This window comes from Thunnus maccoyii, chromosome 13 (assembly GCF_910596095.1).
Source record: "Thunnus maccoyii chromosome 13, fThuMac1.1, whole genome shotgun sequence".
NCBI lineage: Eukaryota > Metazoa > Chordata > Actinopteri > Scombriformes > Scombridae > Thunnus > Thunnus maccoyii.
In genome coordinates, this window is record NC_056545.1 from 10,685,766 (window position 1) to 10,704,539 (window position 18,774).

The 18,774-nt window shown below is 38.1% G+C and overlaps 3 protein-coding genes across 4 annotated transcripts; 2 read left to right on the plus strand and 1 right to left on the minus strand.

Annotated features, from left to right (window-relative positions):
- The first annotated feature begins 468 nt into the window (after positions 1–468).
- Positions 469–2,653, plus strand: LOC121910957 (tripartite motif-containing protein 16-like). Its single transcript, XM_042432365.1, has one exon. The coding sequence runs from the start codon at positions 472–474 to the stop codon at positions 2,149–2,151; it is 1,680 nt and encodes a 559-aa protein (XP_042288299.1). The 5' UTR covers positions 469–471; the 3' UTR covers positions 2,152–2,653.
- Positions 2,654–6,431: 3,778 nt separating this feature from the next.
- Positions 6,432–8,357, plus strand: LOC121910943 (tripartite motif-containing protein 16-like). Its single transcript, XM_042432344.1, has one exon. It carries the CDS (start codon positions 6,432–6,434, stop codon positions 8,109–8,111), a length of 1,680 nt encoding a protein of 559 aa, XP_042288278.1. The 3' UTR covers positions 8,112–8,357.
- A 6,327-nt stretch (positions 8,358–14,684) lies between these two features.
- c13h5orf24 (chromosome 13 C5orf24 homolog) lies at positions 14,685–18,701 on the minus strand. 2 transcript variants are annotated; one of them, XM_042432347.1, is made up of 2 exons: positions 18,376–18,701; positions 14,685–15,707 (listed from the first exon to the last, which is right to left on the minus strand). In XM_042432347.1, the coding sequence occupies exon 2, from the start codon at positions 15,699–15,701 to the stop codon at positions 15,078–15,080; it is 624 nt and encodes a 207-aa protein (XP_042288281.1). In that variant the 5' UTR covers positions 15,702–15,707; positions 18,376–18,701; the 3' UTR covers positions 14,685–15,077. The 2 variants fall into 2 exon arrangements, with proteins under 2 accessions (XP_042288281.1, XP_042288280.1); XM_042432346.1 differs by having other exon boundaries at positions 14,685–15,704; positions 18,376–18,694.
- Between the last annotated feature and the right edge of the window lie 73 nt (positions 18,702–18,774).

Genomic DNA, 18,774 nt, shown 5'->3' on the forward strand with positions numbered 1-18,774 from the left:
AAACTGAATTTTATTAGTATTTTATCCTCTTTCCCTCATTTTTTGGATGTATTTGAAGCTCTGTCATTACTCTTTATGTAAAGCACGTTGAGTTGCATTTCGGATATGAAGGGTGTTGTTTATATCAGTGTAGTTCCCAGTGTATGTAGTCCATTTTTATTCTGTAGTTATCTGAACTGTAGACTATAATGGAAGACTAAAGACACACTGCAGTTCTCAAGCCACTCCTCTACCTGGAATGAAGCACAACTGTATAACCCCGCCCCCCATAGAAACTGCATTCAGTTGAGATATTTTAGTTCCCTCCCCTTTCACAGATCTGCCAGTGTAAGGAAGGGTGTAAACACCATGTGATGAAATGCAACAGCTGAAAAGCCCATACACTGCAGATCAGCGAATGAACGTGAGCACAGCTTTTACCTGGTAAAAGAAAGTGAAACTCATTGACATTCACTGTCGTCTAGAGAAGAAATGGCGCAGCAAGTGATTCAGCTGAACCGAGAAAAACTGAGCTGTTCGATCTGTCTGGATCTTCTGAAAGATCCAGTAACTATTCCTTGTGGGCACAGCTACTGCATGAGCTGTATTAAAGACTGCTGGGATGTGGAAGATCAAAAGAAAATCTACAGCTGCCCTCAGTGTAGGCAGAGCTTCACACCGAGGCCTGTCCTGGTGAAAAACACCATGTTAGCAGAGTTAGTGGAGGAACTAAAGAAAGTAGGACTCAAAGCTGCTCCACCTGATCGGTGCTATGCGGGACCTGGAGACGTGGCCTGTGATTTCTGCACTGAGAGGAAGCTGAAAGCTGTCAAGTCCTGTCTGGTGTGTATGGCTTCTTACTGTGAGCAACACCTCCAGCCTCACTATGATGTACCACCGTTAAAGAAACACAAGCTGGTTGAAGCCACTTTAAAGCTTCAGGAGAACATCTGCTCTCACCACGACGAGGTGATGAAGATTTTCTGCCGCACTGATCAGCAGTGTATCTGTTATCTCTGCTCCATGGATGAACATAAAGGCCACGACACAGTCTCAGCTGCAGCAGAAAGGACTGAGAAGCAGACACAGCTGGGAGTGAGTCAGCAAAAAATCCAACAGAGAATCCAGGACCGAGAGACAGACGTGAAAGTGCTTCAACAAGAGGTGAAGGCTATCAATCTGTCTGCTGATAAGGCTGTGAATGACAGTGAGAAAATCTTCAAGGATTTGATCTGTCTCATTGAGAAAAGAAGCTCTGAAGTGAAGCAGCAGATCAGATCTCAGCAGAAAACTGAAGTAAGTCGAGTTAAAGAGCTTGAGGAGAAGATGCAGCAGGAGATAAGTGAGCTGAGGAGGAAAGATGCTGAGCTGGACCAGCTCTCGCACACAGAAGATCACCTTCATTTTCTAAACAACTACCCCTCACTCTCTCAAGTGAGTGAATCTACAGACTTACCCGGCATCAATATCTGTTCTCTCCGATACTTTGAGGATGTGACTACAGCTGTGTCAGAGGCCACAACTAAACTGCAGGCTGTTCTGAGTGAAGAATGGACAAAAATCTCACAGACAGTGACTGAAGTGGATGTTTTAATGGCACAAGACGAGCCCAAGACCAGAACCAAGTTTTTGAGATATTCACAGAAAATCACATTGGATCCTAATACAGCACACACACGTTTGTCACTGTGTGAGAGCAACAAAAAAGCAACATTAATGGCAGTAGAACAGTTATATTCAAGTCACCCAGACAGATTTCTTGAATGGTGGCAGGTCCTTAGTAGAGAGGGTCTGACTGGACGTTGTTACTGGGAGGTGGAGTGGAGCGGGGAGGTTTATATAGCAGTCACATACAAGGATATTAGCAGAACAGGGACCATGGACAAATGTGGATTTGGATTTAATGAAAAGTCATGGACATTAGAATGTAACAGCAGATGTTATGAATTCAGACATAACGATATCTTAACTCCCATCTCAGGTCCTCTGTCCTCCAGAGTCGGAGTGTACCTGGATCACAGTGCAGGTATTCTGTCTTTCTACAGTGTCTCTGAAACCATGACTCTCCTCCACAGAGTCCAGACCATGTTCACTCAGCCTCTCTATCCTGGATTTTGGCTTCCAAATCTTGCTGGAGACACTGCTGAGTTATGTGATCTCAAGTATAAATGAGTTATTACACAGTGAGATATTGTGCTGTTTATCTGTGGTGCTATGTGGTATTTGTTAGAGTGCGTCTACACTGCATCTCTTAGAGATTGAACATCATGGGTGGCACTACGATCTAGTAGAACTGTGAATTTGCTACAAAAAATGAAAAATATTATGCAAATGTCTAATAACAATTCAGTTTTTGCTCTACTTAAAATTTAATTTGGTGATTTTATAAATGGGCTTAATTTAAACTACAAAATAAATAATGTACTGTCTGTAATAAACATATATATGTATTTGGATTTTTGTTTTTCGCTTTAGACAAAAGCATTTGTCAAATGATTGTAATATCCTCTAAGCAATGTAATTTTTGTCCTTCATGAATGTAATTTGTGAGATTTAATGTTTACTTTTTAGTCTACTGCTGTCTGTGCAGCATACTAGCTCTTGTAATGATATTGCAAAATTGCATTTCTGTTTTTTAATTTTTTTTAAAAAATAATGTATAACATTACCTAAAAAGTACATGACAAAACATTAGTAAAAGTTGGTACAGTACTCTGTGGTAGTATATATAATTTTTAATTTAAAAAAAAATCATTTTTGCAAGTGTGACTTCAGGTATTTTTACATGTTAAAAATTTTAGGAAGATTCTAGAAATAAATAAATAGTAAAAGTACATGAAAAAACTTTGCACAGACAACATGTTTTAGATTTCACCTCAAATGCTGTATATTGCTTCTTTCACTGTAATATATCACAAAAATCAATAGTTTTTGTATTAAATTTCTTGAATCTTGTCTGATGAAGGTCTGAGGACCTAAACATTGTTAATAAAGTGATTAGAAGTGATCGACAGTGTGTGTGATGTTTTGGTCTTTTCACACTTTTAGTTTATGATCCGACACACCTGCCCATAAGACTTTCTGGAGGGCAAGAATTTTGCAGTACTCGTTACATAACACATTTCTTTCTGATCGTCAGTTTTTCCAGATATTTTGGTATCAGACAAACACTCAGAGAGATCAATCAAGTGATCAAATAACCTCAACTTTATGTTGGAGGTGACGGGTGATTTCACCAGAAAAGCATAATCATGATATTGATTTTAAGTTTGTGAAATGTTTGCAAAGGAAACATTTCAAAACAACTTGTCAACAAACGGTGTTACTTTCAGATTTATTACACAACTTTTGAACATTCCACAACAGTCATGCAGGAATAAAATGGGAATTATACAAAGCTTTAATGGCTTCGCCAATCACACTTTAGTAATAACTGGGCATCACGTCTCCTCAAAAACACTCAAAATGTGAAGTAATATTTTTTGGTGTTTTCACCCATCCTTACACTGGCAGATCCATGAAAGGGGAGGGAACTAAAATATCTCAACTGAATGGACTCTGAACAGAGTTTCTATGAAGAGGTGAAGAAGGAGGGATTATGAAGTTGTGTTTCATTCCAGGAAGAGGAGTGACTGGAGAAGTGCAGTGTGTCTTTAGTCCTCCTTTATAGTCTACAGTTCAGATAACTGCGGAATAAAAATGGACTACATACACTGGGAACTCCATTTATACAACACCTTTCATATGCATAATGGAGCTCAGCGTGCTTTATATAGAGAGTAATGGCTGAAAATAAAATAAAATTAAGAGCAGACCATTTAGACAATTAAAACTTCAAGATACATCCAAAAAATGAGGGGGAGAAGGATAAGATATTAAAAATATAAATAAAATATTAATGACATAAAGTTTGAATAAATGCTTACAAGCCTCAGTTGATATTTCTTTCCTCAGATCAAGCAGCGGAGAATTTGTCATTTTGAGTCCAGAACTACAAACGGCAGCTTTACTGTTTGTCTTGTTTGGTAAAGTGAGCAGCAGAGAGTTTGTTGATATAAGGGACACATCTTTGTATTATGTCAACCAATTGTCAGGAGAAAGTCCATGAATGCATTTACAGACAAATACAAGAATCACACTCTTTGCTTAGCCTAGAATTTACAGCTGAAACTTAAACTGTGAAAAGATTTAGAAACTTTTATTAACAATGCTGTCACTTCGTATGGTTATGGTTTGGGCAGCTGGTTAAAATGTCATTTTAGCCTGCAGCCCACATTTCAACCTTGATGTGTGAAAAGCTCCCCCCCCCCAACCCATTTTGTGGAAAGGGATGTCAGGACGACATTGGAAGAGGCAGAATTTAAACATAATATCTACTGAAATATAAGAATTGAATCTAGATTTTACATGGGAATATACAGAGAACCCTTACATGACAGATCCTCAAGATTAGGTAAAAATACAGGAGCCACCTTATTGTTCTAATATTTCAGCCTTTATTGTGTTTTATTGGAACACAGAAACCTGAGGCAGTAGCCTGCTTTGCTCGGTTGATTATCCAGCGTTGGGCTTGGGTAAAAATTTTAGCAGAACTTCCCTCTCCATAAGAACATCTCAACAGCACAATCATTTTGTATTTTTGTTAGCCTGTCATGGTATCCCAGATGTTTGGCTTCCTACACTGTTAACGGACTTGTTCTAAAAGGTTAAAATCAAAGAGCATGTAATGTTAACGGGGTGATGACTGATTGAATTTGCCAGCATTTTAACACACTGAAGTTAATCTGTTTCACTATGTAGCTCTGAGTTATAATGTAAAATACTTTGTTAAATCTAAGAACCTGGTGTAAGAAATCATATGTTACTGAAAACAGTTTATTTTACCAATTTTGTTTACTTGATGGAGGGCGCTGACATTTTGGATCTTGACTCTTAAGGAGAACCAAAATGAAAGATGGTGTTGATATAAAGCAACTAAAGGTATGATGATGGAACGTGGATCACCTTAAATAGACTAAATAATCAATTGATAGTTAATTTATTGACAGTCATTTTTAGCTGTAATACTACATATTAAATCAGTGCTGACAAAAGACACAGATATTAATAGTTTGTGTTATATTTGCTGTTTTCATTGTTTTTTGAGTGTTTTTTTCTGTGTGATACTTGTATTTTTTTTAATTGTATTTATTGATTGGGACAGTGTACAGTTATTAACATAAAAGATGCACTGCACTGGAGTTAGCTCGAAACTAATTTACATCCGCAGTCCGCCACAATCAAAACATACAACAGCACAACAACAAACAGTACAAAGAAAAAAACACACAGAACACACCATACAAAATACAAAATACAAAGCTACACACAACAGCACACCACATACACCCACAATGTCAATTAGAAATTGATCATTTAACTTGTCAAATTAAAAGTAAGACTACCTGCACTGATGAGAAGACCATAGATGAAGTTTAGACTCAGTGGTCACAGAGCTGATTGGTCTTTAGTAGATTTTTTAATTTGGCCTTGAATGTATTGATTGAACTACAGTTCTTCATATCATCAGGTAGGACGTTCCACTGAGTTGTGGCTTTCACAGAGAAAGCTGATTGCCCAAATGCAGTGCGATGAAATGGTATGGTACAAACCAAACCATTTAAAATTTTATAAACTAGGCACAAATTTGAGAATAAACTAAAATTCTCAAAGCTCGGTAAATTGTATTCCTCCAGTACCCTACAGTGATGGAAATGCATTGGCTTGTCTGTAAATGCATTCAAAGACTTGCCCCTGACAATTGGTTGACACAATGCAAAGATGTGTCCCTTATATCCACAAACTCTCTGCTACTCACTTAACCAAACAAGACAAACACCCACGGTAAAGCCGCCATTTGTAGTTCTGAACCCAAGATGTCAAATTTTCTACTGCTGGATCTGAGAAGAGAAATATCAACTGAGGCTTGTAAGCATTTATTCAAACTGAATTTTATTAGTATTTTATCCTCTTTCCCTCATTTTTTGGATGTATTTGAAGCTCTGTCATTACTCTTTATGTAAAGCACGTTGAGTTGCATTTCGGATATGAAGGGTGTTGTTTATATCAGTGTAGTTCCCAGTGTATGTAGTCCATTTTTATTCTGTAGTTATCTGAACTGTAGACTATAATGGAAGACTAAAGACACACTGCAGTTCTCAAGCCACTCCTCTACCTGGAATGAAGCACAAATGTATAACCCCGCCCCCCATAGAAACTGCATTCAGTTGAGATATTTTAGTTCCCTCCCCTTTCACAGATCTGCCAGTGTAAGGATGGGTGTAAACACCATGTGATGAAATGCAACAGCTGAAAAGCCCATACACTGCAGATCAGCGAATGAACGTGAGCACAGCTTTTACCTGGTAAAAGAAAGTGAAACTCATTGACATTCACTGTCGTCTAGAGAAGAAATGGCGCAACAAGTGATTCAGCTGAACCGAGAAAAACTGAGCTGTTCGATCTGTCTGGATCTTCTGAACGATCCAGTAACTATTCCTTGTGGGCACAGCTACTGCATGAGCTGTATTAAAGACTGCTGGGATGTGGAAGATCAAAAGAAAATCTACAGCTGCCCTCAGTGTAGGCAGAGCTTCACACCGAGGCCTGTCCTGGTGAAAAACACCATGTTAGCAGAGTTAGTGGAGGAACTAAAGACAGTAGGACTCAATGCTGCTCCACCTGATCGGTGCTATGCGGGACCTGGAGACGTGGCCTGTGATTACTGCACTGAGAGGAAGCTGAAAGCTGTCAAGTCCTGTCTGGTGTGTATGGCTTCTTTCTGTGAGCAACACCTCCAGCCTCACTATGATGTACCACCGTTAAAGAAACACAAGCTGGTTGAAGCCACTTTAAAGCTTCAGGAGAACATCTGCTCTCACCACGACGAGGTGATGAAGATTTTCTGCCGCACTGATCAGCAGTGTATCTGTTATCTCTGCTCCATGGATGAACATAAAGGCCACGACACAGTCTCAGCTGCAGCAGAAAGGGCTGAGAAGCAGACACAGCTGGGAGTGAGTCAGCAAAAAATCCAACAGAGAATCCAGGACCGAGAGAAAGACGTGAAAGTGCTTCAACAAGAGGTGAAGGCTATCAATCTGTCTGCTGATAAGGCTGTGAATGACAGTGAGAAAATCTTCAAGGAGTTGATCTGTCTCATTGAGAAAAGAAGCTCTGAAGTGAAGCAGCAGATCAGATCTCAGCAGAAAACTGAAGTAAGTCGAGTTAAAGAGCTTGAGGAGAAGATGCAGCAGGAGATAAGTGAGCTGAGGAGGAAAGATGCTGAGCTGGACCAGCTCTCGCACACAGAAGATCACCTTCATTTTCTAAACAACTACACCTCACTCTCTCAAGTGAGTGAATCTACAGACTTACCCAGCATCAATATCTGTTCTCTCTGGTACTTTGAGGATGTGACTACAGCTGTGTCAGAGGCCACAACTAAACTGCAGGCTGTTCTGAGTGAAGAATGGACAAAAATCTCACAGACAGTGACTGAAGTGGATGTTTTAATGGCACAAGACGAGCCCAAGACCAGAACCAAGTTTTTGAGATATTCACAGAAAATCACATTGGATCCTAATACAGCACACACACGTTTGTCACTGTGTGAGAGCAACAAAAAAGCAACATTAATGGCAGTAGAACAGTTATATTCAAGTCACCCAGACAGATTTCTTGAATGGTGGCAGGTCCTTAGTAGAGAGGGTCTGACTGGACGTTGTTACTGGGAGGTGGAGTGGAGCGGGGAGGTTTATATAGCAGTCACATACAAGGATATTAGCAGAACAGGGACCATGGACAAATGTGGATTTGGATTTAATGAAAAGTCATGGACATTAGAATGTAACAGCAGATGTTATGAATTCAGACATAACGATATCTTAACTCCCATCTCAGGTCCTCTGTCCTCCAGAGTCGGAGTGTACCTGGATCACAGTGCAGGTATTCTGTCTTTCTACAGTGTCTCTGAAACCATGACTCTCCTCCACAGAGTCCAGACCACGTTCACTCAGCCTCTCTATCCTGGATTTTGGCTTCCAAATCTTGCTGGAGACACTGCTGAGTTATGTGATCTCAAGTATAAATGAGTTATTACACAGTGAGATATTGTGCTGTTTATCTGTGGTGCTATGTGGTATTTGTTAGAGTGCGTCTACACTGCATCTCTTAGAGATTGAACATCATGGGTGGCACTACGATCTAGTAGAACTGTGAATTTGCTACAAAAAATGAAAAATATTATGCAAATGTCTAATAACAATTCAGTTTTTGCTCTACTTAAAATTTAATTTGGTGATTATATAAATGGGCTTAATTAAAACTACAAAATAAATAATGTACTGTCTGCAATAAACATATATATGTATTTGGATTTTTGTTTTTCGCTTTAGACAAAAGCATTTGTCAAATGATTGTAATATCCTCTAAGCAATGTAATTTTTGTCCTTCATGAATGTAATTTGTGAGATTTAATGTTTACTTTTTACTCTACTGCTGTCTGTGCAGCATACTAGCTCTTGTAATGATATTGCAAAATTGCATTTCTGTTTTTTAATTTTTTTTAAAAAAATAATGTATAACATTACCTAAAAAGTACATGACAAAACATTAGTAACAGTTGGTACAGTACTCTGTGGTAGTATATATAATTTTTAATTTAAAAAAAAAATCATTTTTGCAAGTGTGACTTTAGGTATTTTTACATGTTAAAAATTTTAAGGAAGATTCTTGAAATAAATAAATAGTAAAAGTACATGAAAAAACTTTGCACAGACAACATGTTTTAGATTTCACCTCAAATGCTGTATATTGCTTCTTTCACTGTAATATATCACAAAAATCAATAGTTTTTGTATTAAATTTCTTGAATCTTGTCTGATGAAGGTCTGAGGACCGAAACATTGTTAATAAAGTGATTAGAAGTGATCGACAGTGTGTGTGATGTTTTGGTCTTTTCACACTTTTAGTTTATGATCCGACACACCTGCCCATAAGACTTTCTGGAGGGCAAGAATTTTGCAGTACTTGTTACATAACACATTTCTTTCTGATCGTCAGTTTTTCCAGATATTTTGGTATCAGACAAACACTCAGAGAGATCAATCAAGTGATCAAATAACCTCAACTTTATGTTGGAGGTGACAGGTAATTTCACCAGAAAAGCATAATCATGATATTGATTTTAAGTTTGTGAAATGTTTGCAAAGGAAACATTTCAAAACAACTTGTCAACAAACGGTGTTACTTTCAGATTTATTACACAACTTTTGAACATTCCACAACAATCATGCAGGAATAAAATGGGAATTATACAAAGCTTTAACGGCTTCGCCAATCACACTTTAGTAATAACTGGGCATCACATCTCCTCAAAAACACTCAAAATGTGAAGTAATATTTTTTTAAAATCATTTACAGACAACAGACCATGTGTTGATTTAATGCTGAAGATGGTGAGAGAAAAAACACTCAAAAAAGAATGAAAATAGCAAATATAACACAAACTATTAATATCTGTGTCTTTTGTCAGCACTGATTTAATATGTAGTATTACAGCTAAAAATGACAGGACCGTCAATAAATTAACTATTAATTGATTATTTAGTCTATTTAAGGTGATCCACGTTCCATCATCATCCCTTTAGTTGCTTTATATCAACACCATCTTTCATTTTGGTTCTCCTTAAGAGTCAAGATCCAAAATGTCAGCGCCCTCCATCAAGTAAACAAAATTGGTAAAATAAACTGTTTTCAGTAACATATGATTTCTTACACCAGGTTCTTAGATTTAACAAAGTATTTTACATTATAACTCAGAGCTACATAGTGAAACAGATTAACTTCAGTGTGTTAAAATGCTGGCAAATTCAATCAGTCATCACCCCGTTAACATTACATGCTCTTTGATTTTAACCTTTTAGAACAAGTCTGTTAACAGTGTAGTAAGCCAAACATCTGGGATACCATGACAGGCTAACAAAAATACAAAATGAGTGTGCTGTTGAGGTGTTCTTATGGAGAGAGAAGTTCTGCTAAAATTTTTACCCAAGCCCAACGCTGGATTATCAACTGAGCAAAGCAGGCTTCTGCCTCAGGTTTCTGTGTGCCAATAAAATACTATAAAGGCTGAAATGTTAGTTAATCTTGAGGATCTGTCATGTAAGGGTTCTCTGTATATTCCCATGTAAAATCTAGATTTAATTCTTATATTTCAGTAGATATTATGCTTAAATGCTGCCTCTTCCAATGCCATCATGACATCCTTTTCCACAAAATAGGTTGGGGGGGGGGCGAGCTTTTTATATGTCAAGGTTGTGGTTTGGGCTGCAGGCTAAAATGACATTTTAACCAGCTGCCCAAACCGTAACCATACAAAACCCTTAGCTAAGCCACCTCTGTTGAGCTGAAACATGTTCCTGGGGTTTTATATTCATTTTCTGAGCTAAACAAGTATCTACTACTACTGTGCTGAAAGGTAAACTTTGCACAATTCATAATATTACCCGAGACAATACAACATTAATTTGTTAGTATTCAAAAATGACAATATATCCCATTAAATCATGGACGGCTGAAGATGTGAGAAAACCTCAATGAAGATTACATTTGTAAAAACGCAAATGATCCAAAATCCAACTTCACAACATAATCTTGCAGAATCAACAGGACGGTGTTCACTCCATATGTCGAGGATGATACATTTTAAAAAACATTCAATCATTTCTATTTTTAGCTGCATTTATCAAACACCATTTCCCACAAGCCCAAGACCCTTGTGGATCTTCAAGGATTTGGTTAGTAGCCCCCAGGAACACATTTCACTCTTTTTAGAAAGAAACCTCCCATCAGAGATTGCAATGAGTCACAGAAGCCGCTGCTCCACTAACACGCTGTCAAAACCTCGTGTAAGCTCTAGCTGTTCAAGAGTAACAAAAAAAATAATAATTCTTTAGCTTAGATAATGGACACAAATATACCCAAGAACATGTTTCAGCCATTAAGTTGCAAAAATGTGGTAGAACAAGGGTTACCTGGGAGATGGAGCAGGAAAGACATTTTTCACAGCAGACATTTTGACTTGGAGGAAAATCACAGGTGTTACTAATAACATTAATGATGGCTCTGTTCTATTCAAGTGTCCCAGTAAGCCTAACAGTGAGCCAGCATGCACAATAGCAGGACCCTGAAGCTAAAACAGCTAAATGGGTTTCAGCCATCATTAATTTGATTATTTACACCTGTGTTTTTCCTGCTGGGACGTGTAAAAATGTCTTCTGTGAAAAGGGATTTCTAGCTAACTTTGCATCCTGCCATCTTCCTGTGTGCTCCTAAAGCCTAAAAAAACAATATGTGTGGAAAAAAAAGAATAAATACAACTTAATAATCATGTTGTGTACAAAAACACAAACTTCAGAATGTGAGACAGCCAGGCACCTAGTCAGCCATAACCTCAAATAAAAGAAATATCAGTTAAATGTCAGACATGACTACATATGAATTATATATAAAAAAAGAGAATTACTTTCAAAAGAATAACAGATGGGAATAAAAACAATGAAATGGAAGGAATTGCGTTTACATTGTCAACATACAGCAATTTACAATGCATTCAAGAAACTGTCATTTTAATCATCTGAACCATTCACCTGCAGCTTCAGATGTGACAATTTAAAGGTTCTTTTTACTGATCCAAACAATCATACTATCTTTTATGGGATAGTGGTCTCCAAGTGTGTTTTTTTTCATTTATAGTTTACACAAAAACTTTCATGCTAATGGTTATTTTGTGAGATGTTGGAATATATATATTTTTTAAAATCAAATAGCATCAATGCCTACAGTCAGAGAACATAATATTCTTTGGTAAAGGAGGGTGATGTTTTCATGTGACGTTTCAGTAACTTCTGATAACACTACACACATCAACAGAACAAGTGATAGAAGGCCTTGTACACAAGTATCAAAATACAACAATAATAAAAATTGATAGTATCAAAGTTACCACAGTACAATACATACGACAGATTATTGCACCAAATTTAACCGTTTGAAATTTCGTCATGTTATTTTGATTTAAGTTGTTCACACCAGAGAGCAACTCAGTGAAGCGATGGTTTTTCTTTCTCTCAGGATTGTATGAATAATAACCGAAAACTGAATGTTCATGAGTGAAAGTTGTAAAATTTTAAAAGTTTGCACAAAACCTCTTTTGTTTAAAAACTTGAATAGCCAATTGGTTATTCTGGATCAAAATCATATTTGACTAGACTGTTTATGATCTATTTACGGTGCATAAAGCATGTTGTGAAATATTAAACGAAGAATGCATCTCTTCATTTCTGTCTGAATCCTGTTTGTACTAAATTACGTCATGTAATTTTACATCAGCATTTCACAAAAACACAAGATTCCCCAACAGTCAGATTCAAGTGTCCTACAGGGTTATGATACCTTAAAAAAAAAACAAAAAACATTAATAAATATCAACATTAAAAAAACACATGACTTCACCTTGCCATTGTTCAAATCAAAACTTGAAAGATTGATAAGACATACCATACGATTATTTTTTTTTTTAACGATTGGCTGTGCAATTTAAGAAGCAATTAAAATGTCAACACATAATTGTCAAATTCTTACATCTTGGTGTGACCATTGTAAACAAATGAGACCATGAATGAGATGATTGGTAGTCTCTGTCTCACACCAGTGCTAGTGGTTATAAATGCTCCATAAGTTTTCACAGACGTAGCTATGAGTTATTTATTTCTGGCGTGTATTGAAGAGGATGATTTTTCTAATCTAACAAGACGGTTCACAGTGTAAAAATCGGAGAGTCTCATTTGTTCACGACTCAACTGACTAAAATGAGCACCAAAATATCTAGGAAGAACGTTTTCATCTGGAGGAAGAATATCAATATTTGAGGCTTTAGTTCAGTAAATGTCTGTCACACAAATATATCAAATATAGTTTTTGTAAATATGTCTTATAACTACAATGGAACTGCCATATCAATCATAGTCAGTGCATACAGTGATACATCCACGTTACAGATAAGTTGATATTTAGAATATCAATCTGCTCGTTTTCTTGGGATGTAACATACATACTTGAATTTTGCTTATTGGTCAAGTTTGCATCCATGTTTACTCCAGATAATGCAGCCAGTGATTATGTTGGATAACACAAAAGACACGGTAATTCTTTGGGTGACAGACTTTCCCCTCAATGTGACGAAACATCACATTACAAATGTCCCTTTTAAAGTAAAGTATGCTGTATATATACATATATTAACACAGTCGCAATGATTCTGAACTGAGCTGATGAGGCCAGATTTTGTTGTAAGAGTTGAGAATGTAAAATAAAAACACAACTTTTGTGTGTCAGATTTGATAATAACTACAAAAGTGACTTTTTTAGAAACAATGCCCAGAGAGAATTTTCAGGATGACAAGATTAGGGCTGGGTGAAGAACTTTGAGAACTTTTTGAGTACCAAATGAATTGTGCCTGTAGCAACAAGAATAAAAACCTGTCAGATATTGAAATTTTTCTTATTTTTAAGTATTCCCTCATTTAAATGAAATGAATTGTAATTGAAGACTGTTTTATTTAGGGGAGAAAACTCAGGTATTGGAAGAGTGGTGCAGTAACAGGCTGAGCATAAACCAAACTCCAAATCCAAATGGACAACTTTAACAAATGGAAAAACAGGACAACCATGATCCATATGAGCAAATGTTTTAGCAGGTCAAAAGGGAAAAAAATTATTTAGTGGGAGTTGCTGACAATGTTTATGCATATTTTAGTTTGCTATTTTAGTTTTAAAAAGTGGTTTATGTTATTTCTCACAACAAACGTATGTATGTGAAGGTGAGTAAGGGTGAGTTGAAGTGCCGTTGACCAAGGCACTTTTCGTTTTTGGTTTCAAACAGGAAATCAGATTATACTTTAGCACCCTGACCGACCACTTCACTGATCCAGTTAACTTCTGCTCCGATTAAAAGCAGTCACTCAAAATAAAGAGTTTGAATCCAAAGTGAGATGCCTCCAGTTTTACAAATGTGATATAAAGGAGCTACATGAAGCAAACAAACCTCCTTCCTTTCTACTGCGAAGAGAATGTGGTCAATCCTCTGGCTTCTTACCCTTCGTGTGTTTGTTTAGAGAACAAGAGTGAATATCCAATGACAGCAGCTAATATGACACTGAAACTGCAGTGTGATTAACATGCATAAAATGTGAAATCCATGCTTGTTTTGGGCTGTAAAGTAACAAAACACATTGTTCATAAAATAGAATGCAAATAGCCTGATAACCAAACTGACCTGATTTCCTTTCTCTTTATTATTCATTCAGTCTTTATTTTGCATTTTATTTTTTTATATATCTCTAAATCAACCTGTTTTTCAGTCACTATTTTTATGGCTCTGGCAGAAGAAGAGAAAGACTCTGTTCTCAATCCCACTTATAAATTTCCCATCCTCTGAGTTGTTTTTCCAACAGGGGGAAACAAACATCAGAGAGAGTAACATCAGATCATCAGATGTGGCCATTGATTCAGAGATCTGGAACTAGTTGAATGCCCTAGTAGTTTCTATCAATCTTCTCAACAATGGTCTCCTTTGTTTATGGTCATTAAACTGGTGTTTAAAATAAATGTTAAGATCATTTAATGGTGTTAAATGCTACATATAGCACACTAAAAATGATACTTATCATGAACTACCACTACAGTTATTAGTCAACCCCTTGCGCAATGAACATCTGGTATTATTTTTTTTTCCAGGAAAACAGATACAGTAATGTGTAGTGAAACCTTTCATACACTACAGACCTCCAACAGTAGCACTGTAAAACTAACAGTATTATATCAGGTGGCAGGCACACAGATGACACCAACACGAATATAGAAAATCTCCTCCACTCCGCCTCGCAGCAGACTGGTTTACAGACGGATTACAATCATCCCCAGTATCTGGCAGGAAACCTGTACACATGCGTCTCTCATTCCAGCGGTGGAGGGTGCGTAGAAACAGAGCAGAGACTTTACTCATTAGCTGTCTTCTCTTTGCAGGAGGGTTCACAGAGGATCTCTTTGTGCGGTAGCGGATAGGGAAAAGCCGCTCCGCTGCAGGTGCTACCGTAAGCCAGTTTGTTGAGGCGAGAGAGGCCCTTGATGCTGCCGGGAGGCCGACCGGGGCTGACCTTGTACCCCGCCGCTCTGGTTGTACCTAGCGGCCTTCCCGGGCTCGTCTTGAACCCAGCAGCTCTGGTGGTGCCGAGGGGTCGTCCCGTGCTGGTTCTGTATCCGGCTAGCTTGGTAGTTCCCAAGGGCCTTCCACGTCTGCCCGTCTTCCCGACAGCCTTGTTCTTCTTCTTGGCATCATCTGCTGCTTGATCAGTGCTTTTAATGCCTGGTATTTCTGCAGGTGAGCGGGGATCACCCCCGAGTATTTCCTGTCTCTGGCACACCATGGATTTGTGGCTCTGGGCGGGTAAAGCCATGGGAGCCAGCGTCATCTGGAGGGACGATGGAGGAGGGGGAGGGTAGAACTTGTTGGACTGTGAGGTGCACAGGTCAAAGTGGGAGGCGGGGTGGTGGCCGTCCTCTGCTAGACACGACGGCCTGCTGTTCATGCAGAAGTCACTGCTTGTCACCTGGCGCATCATCTTCTGCTAGGAGTCGGAAATAAGTTGCAAGTGTATTATTATCATAGGCAGATACAGCAAAAGAACAAATATCTCCTAGTAGAGTCAATGCATTTGTCTGCATACTACGATACCATAAAATGAATATGATGGATATAGTTTTTTTCCTTTTTAAGAACTGAAAAACTAAATTACAGTACTGAAGAAAGAGTTTAGATGAGCAGAGAATCAGTTTGACAAATTTACGCTTTTCATTTCTAACCTAAACCGTAATCTAAAGAGAGCCTGGGGGCTACTTAAAGATCCCCAACAGACTTGTTTTAAGACATACAAAAATAATTTGTGTCTGTTGTGTCCCTAAAATTGGTTAAAATAGGCCCCCCAGCACTGAAAAATGTGTTTTGCTTATAGTTACTCTTCTTCAATCAATCAGACTATATTTGTCTAGCACTTTTCATACAAATACCCCCCCCCCCCCCCATTCCTTTTACAAACAATAAATCACTGTTATAAATAAAGAACCAAAAAAAAAACCAAAAACAAAAAACCAGAATGTTTGAGCTTCACTGTGCAGAGTTTAACACTAGAGGGCTGTTTTCACATCCATCTGCTGAATGGGGGGAAAGTTTCTCCGTGCTCACTTCAAATCTGAGTTGAAGACGTGCACGTACAAGCATGATTTGTGACATCACAACTAGTCTGGAGCCAATCATGGTTCAGTATGCGACTTGGACGTGGATGTGGAAACACATACACTGGAGACATCTTGTGTCCAGTAGTTAAACTTTTGAAATGAACAATATTTGCATATTCATGGGTGAAGGGGTGGATGGTGGTAATTTCTAACTTGGTTACTGAACTTTTTTGTGTAAAAGACACATTATACAAATTATTAATCAAAGCAGAGTATTTTTCTATGTCTTAAAATATGTCTGGAGAGGATATTTAAAGGATAAACTCACTATTTGTCTGTCTTAAAACAATAGTCAGGTCCCCATATGAGCAATGAAACAGGTTTTTCTTGCTGTAATCATTCCTCCTGTTCATACTGACCATTAAAAGATTCTGTCCAAAGCACTCACAGTGACATGGGGGATAAAAATCCAGTCTTTATTTTGGGGAAAATGGATTTAAAAGTTTATCTGACGCTAATATGAGGCTCCAGCTGTCGAAATTAGTCGAATCAAGTGGACATCTGCCACATTTACAGTCTTCTCTTTGTGTTTCCCCAGACAATGTTTCTCTATTGAGCTGCAGTGGAAGAATAGTAACAGAAAGTGGGAATTTGGCACTAAAATTAAAATCTCTTAATGGCCGGTAGGAACAGGTGGAATGATTACAGCAAGAAAAAAACATGTGTCAATGTTCATTTGGGCACCTGACTGTTGTTTTAAGACAGACTTGAAAAATTACAAACTTTAAAGTCCTCCTCCACTTGAAAATATGTTTTTTTTTCTTCTTATTCCTACAGTTGGATGTTTGAGCTTCACCGTGCAGAATGATGTTTGTGCAGAGTTTGACACTACAAGGCTATTTTCACATTCATCTACTGAAAGTGGAAAGTTTCCGAAAAAAAAAAAAGAGTTCAAGGGGGTGGGCCTATGAGCATGATTTGTGACATCACAAATAGTTTGGTAGTCCTTCCTGGTTCGATATTCAACTAACACAAGTGTAAGTTGAAGACACTTGAAGCTTGCAGCACACAAACACTGAGAACTGACTTTTCAGTGAAGCAGGAGACATTTTCTATCCAGCAGTTAAACTTCTGAAATGAAACACATTTCATTTACATATTTATAGATTCAGGAATTTTTAATGAGGGAGAGAAGGAGTCGATGCCATTTTGAGGAAGATGATTGAACTTCCTATTTTATATACATGCATAGTACCAATCAACAGTTTGGACACACTTTCTCATTCATGTGAACGGGAAGGTGTGACCAACTGGTACTGTATATCATATAAACATGTCTGGAGGAGATCTTTAAAGAGCTTGAAAACAAAGCATCCACATTACAGAAGTGGTGCTTAAATGCCATTGAGAAAGAAGCTGAACCACCACCAGCTGTTGACCCTGACCTCTCTGTAGAGGAGGAGGGGAGGGAGGAGGAGGGGAGGGGGGGGGTAATGAACTTTCTTTTTCACTACTAGCATCATAAACACAATAGCCTTACGATTACAACTAGTTCTGACTGCTTACACACCTTACCGCTCTTTAGTTTCAGCAGCACACACACAGCTCATAATCAACCATGAGGCTATAAATAGTTTTCAAAAAAGCAAAACAACAGACTGCTGCTGATGAGATTTCGGTCTTCTCTCTTCTGCAGAGGACACAGGATGCAAGGAGGAGGAGGTGTGGACTTACTACACATACAACACTGTCAGTAGTAATATTCATTCACAAAAAAAATATTTATATATATACACATGGATTGCTCATCTTTGAGTCCAGACGACAAAACCTCCTGCTCTCTGAGTCACTTCTTTTGCCCCCTTGTGTGTGTACAACACCAACGGCTGAATTTAGCCTCATTTTGGCCCGAATAACGGTTTTGTAGATAACGGTTAAAAATCTCGGTAAAACAGCGGAAAAAGGTGCGCATATATCTGATTTATATGCTCACGTCGAGGCTATATAATGAATCTAAATACACCCTCCGGCCACCAACATTTGGCACTAACGATACTGTACCTCGATTGTTCGCAGATCTCGGGAGCAGAAAGGGTTAAGGAGAAAAATGCTCTTTCATCCCTCAAAGCGTGAGTCGATCCATTTTCCCAAATATTTTCGCACCACAGGACATCAGCTAGCTGGCGTAAGGTCACCGCATCGGATTGTTTCGGGTGTGAACGTTGACAAGATGCGAGCTGCTTCAGTCTGAAGGGTTTTTATCTCCGAGCTCCAGAGGTTTGGATAAGAAACGCAGCCATTTTCCATTAAAAATTAATAAGACGGGAGCGCAGTCTGAGCATGCGCAGAACACCAAACCGTGGATGTGAAGAGGGGTTTTCTCCTTCCTCTCCTGAACCACTTTAACATCCAAACGCTGCTTTTTCTTAATCCTACAACTGTTATTTTGCATCCTACAAG

What these genes read in the sequence shown, in the direction of transcription:
- c13h5orf24 (XM_042432347.1), bottom strand. Translation starts at nt 15,701, where the DNA reads ATGATGCGCCAGGTGACAAGCAGTGACTTCTGCATGAACAGCAGGCCG.
- LOC121910957 (XM_042432365.1), top strand. Translation starts at nt 472, where the DNA reads ATGGCGCAGCAAGTGATTCAGCTGAACCGAGAAAAACTGAGCTGTTCG.
- LOC121910943 (XM_042432344.1), top strand. Translation starts at nt 6,432, where the DNA reads ATGGCGCAACAAGTGATTCAGCTGAACCGAGAAAAACTGAGCTGTTCG.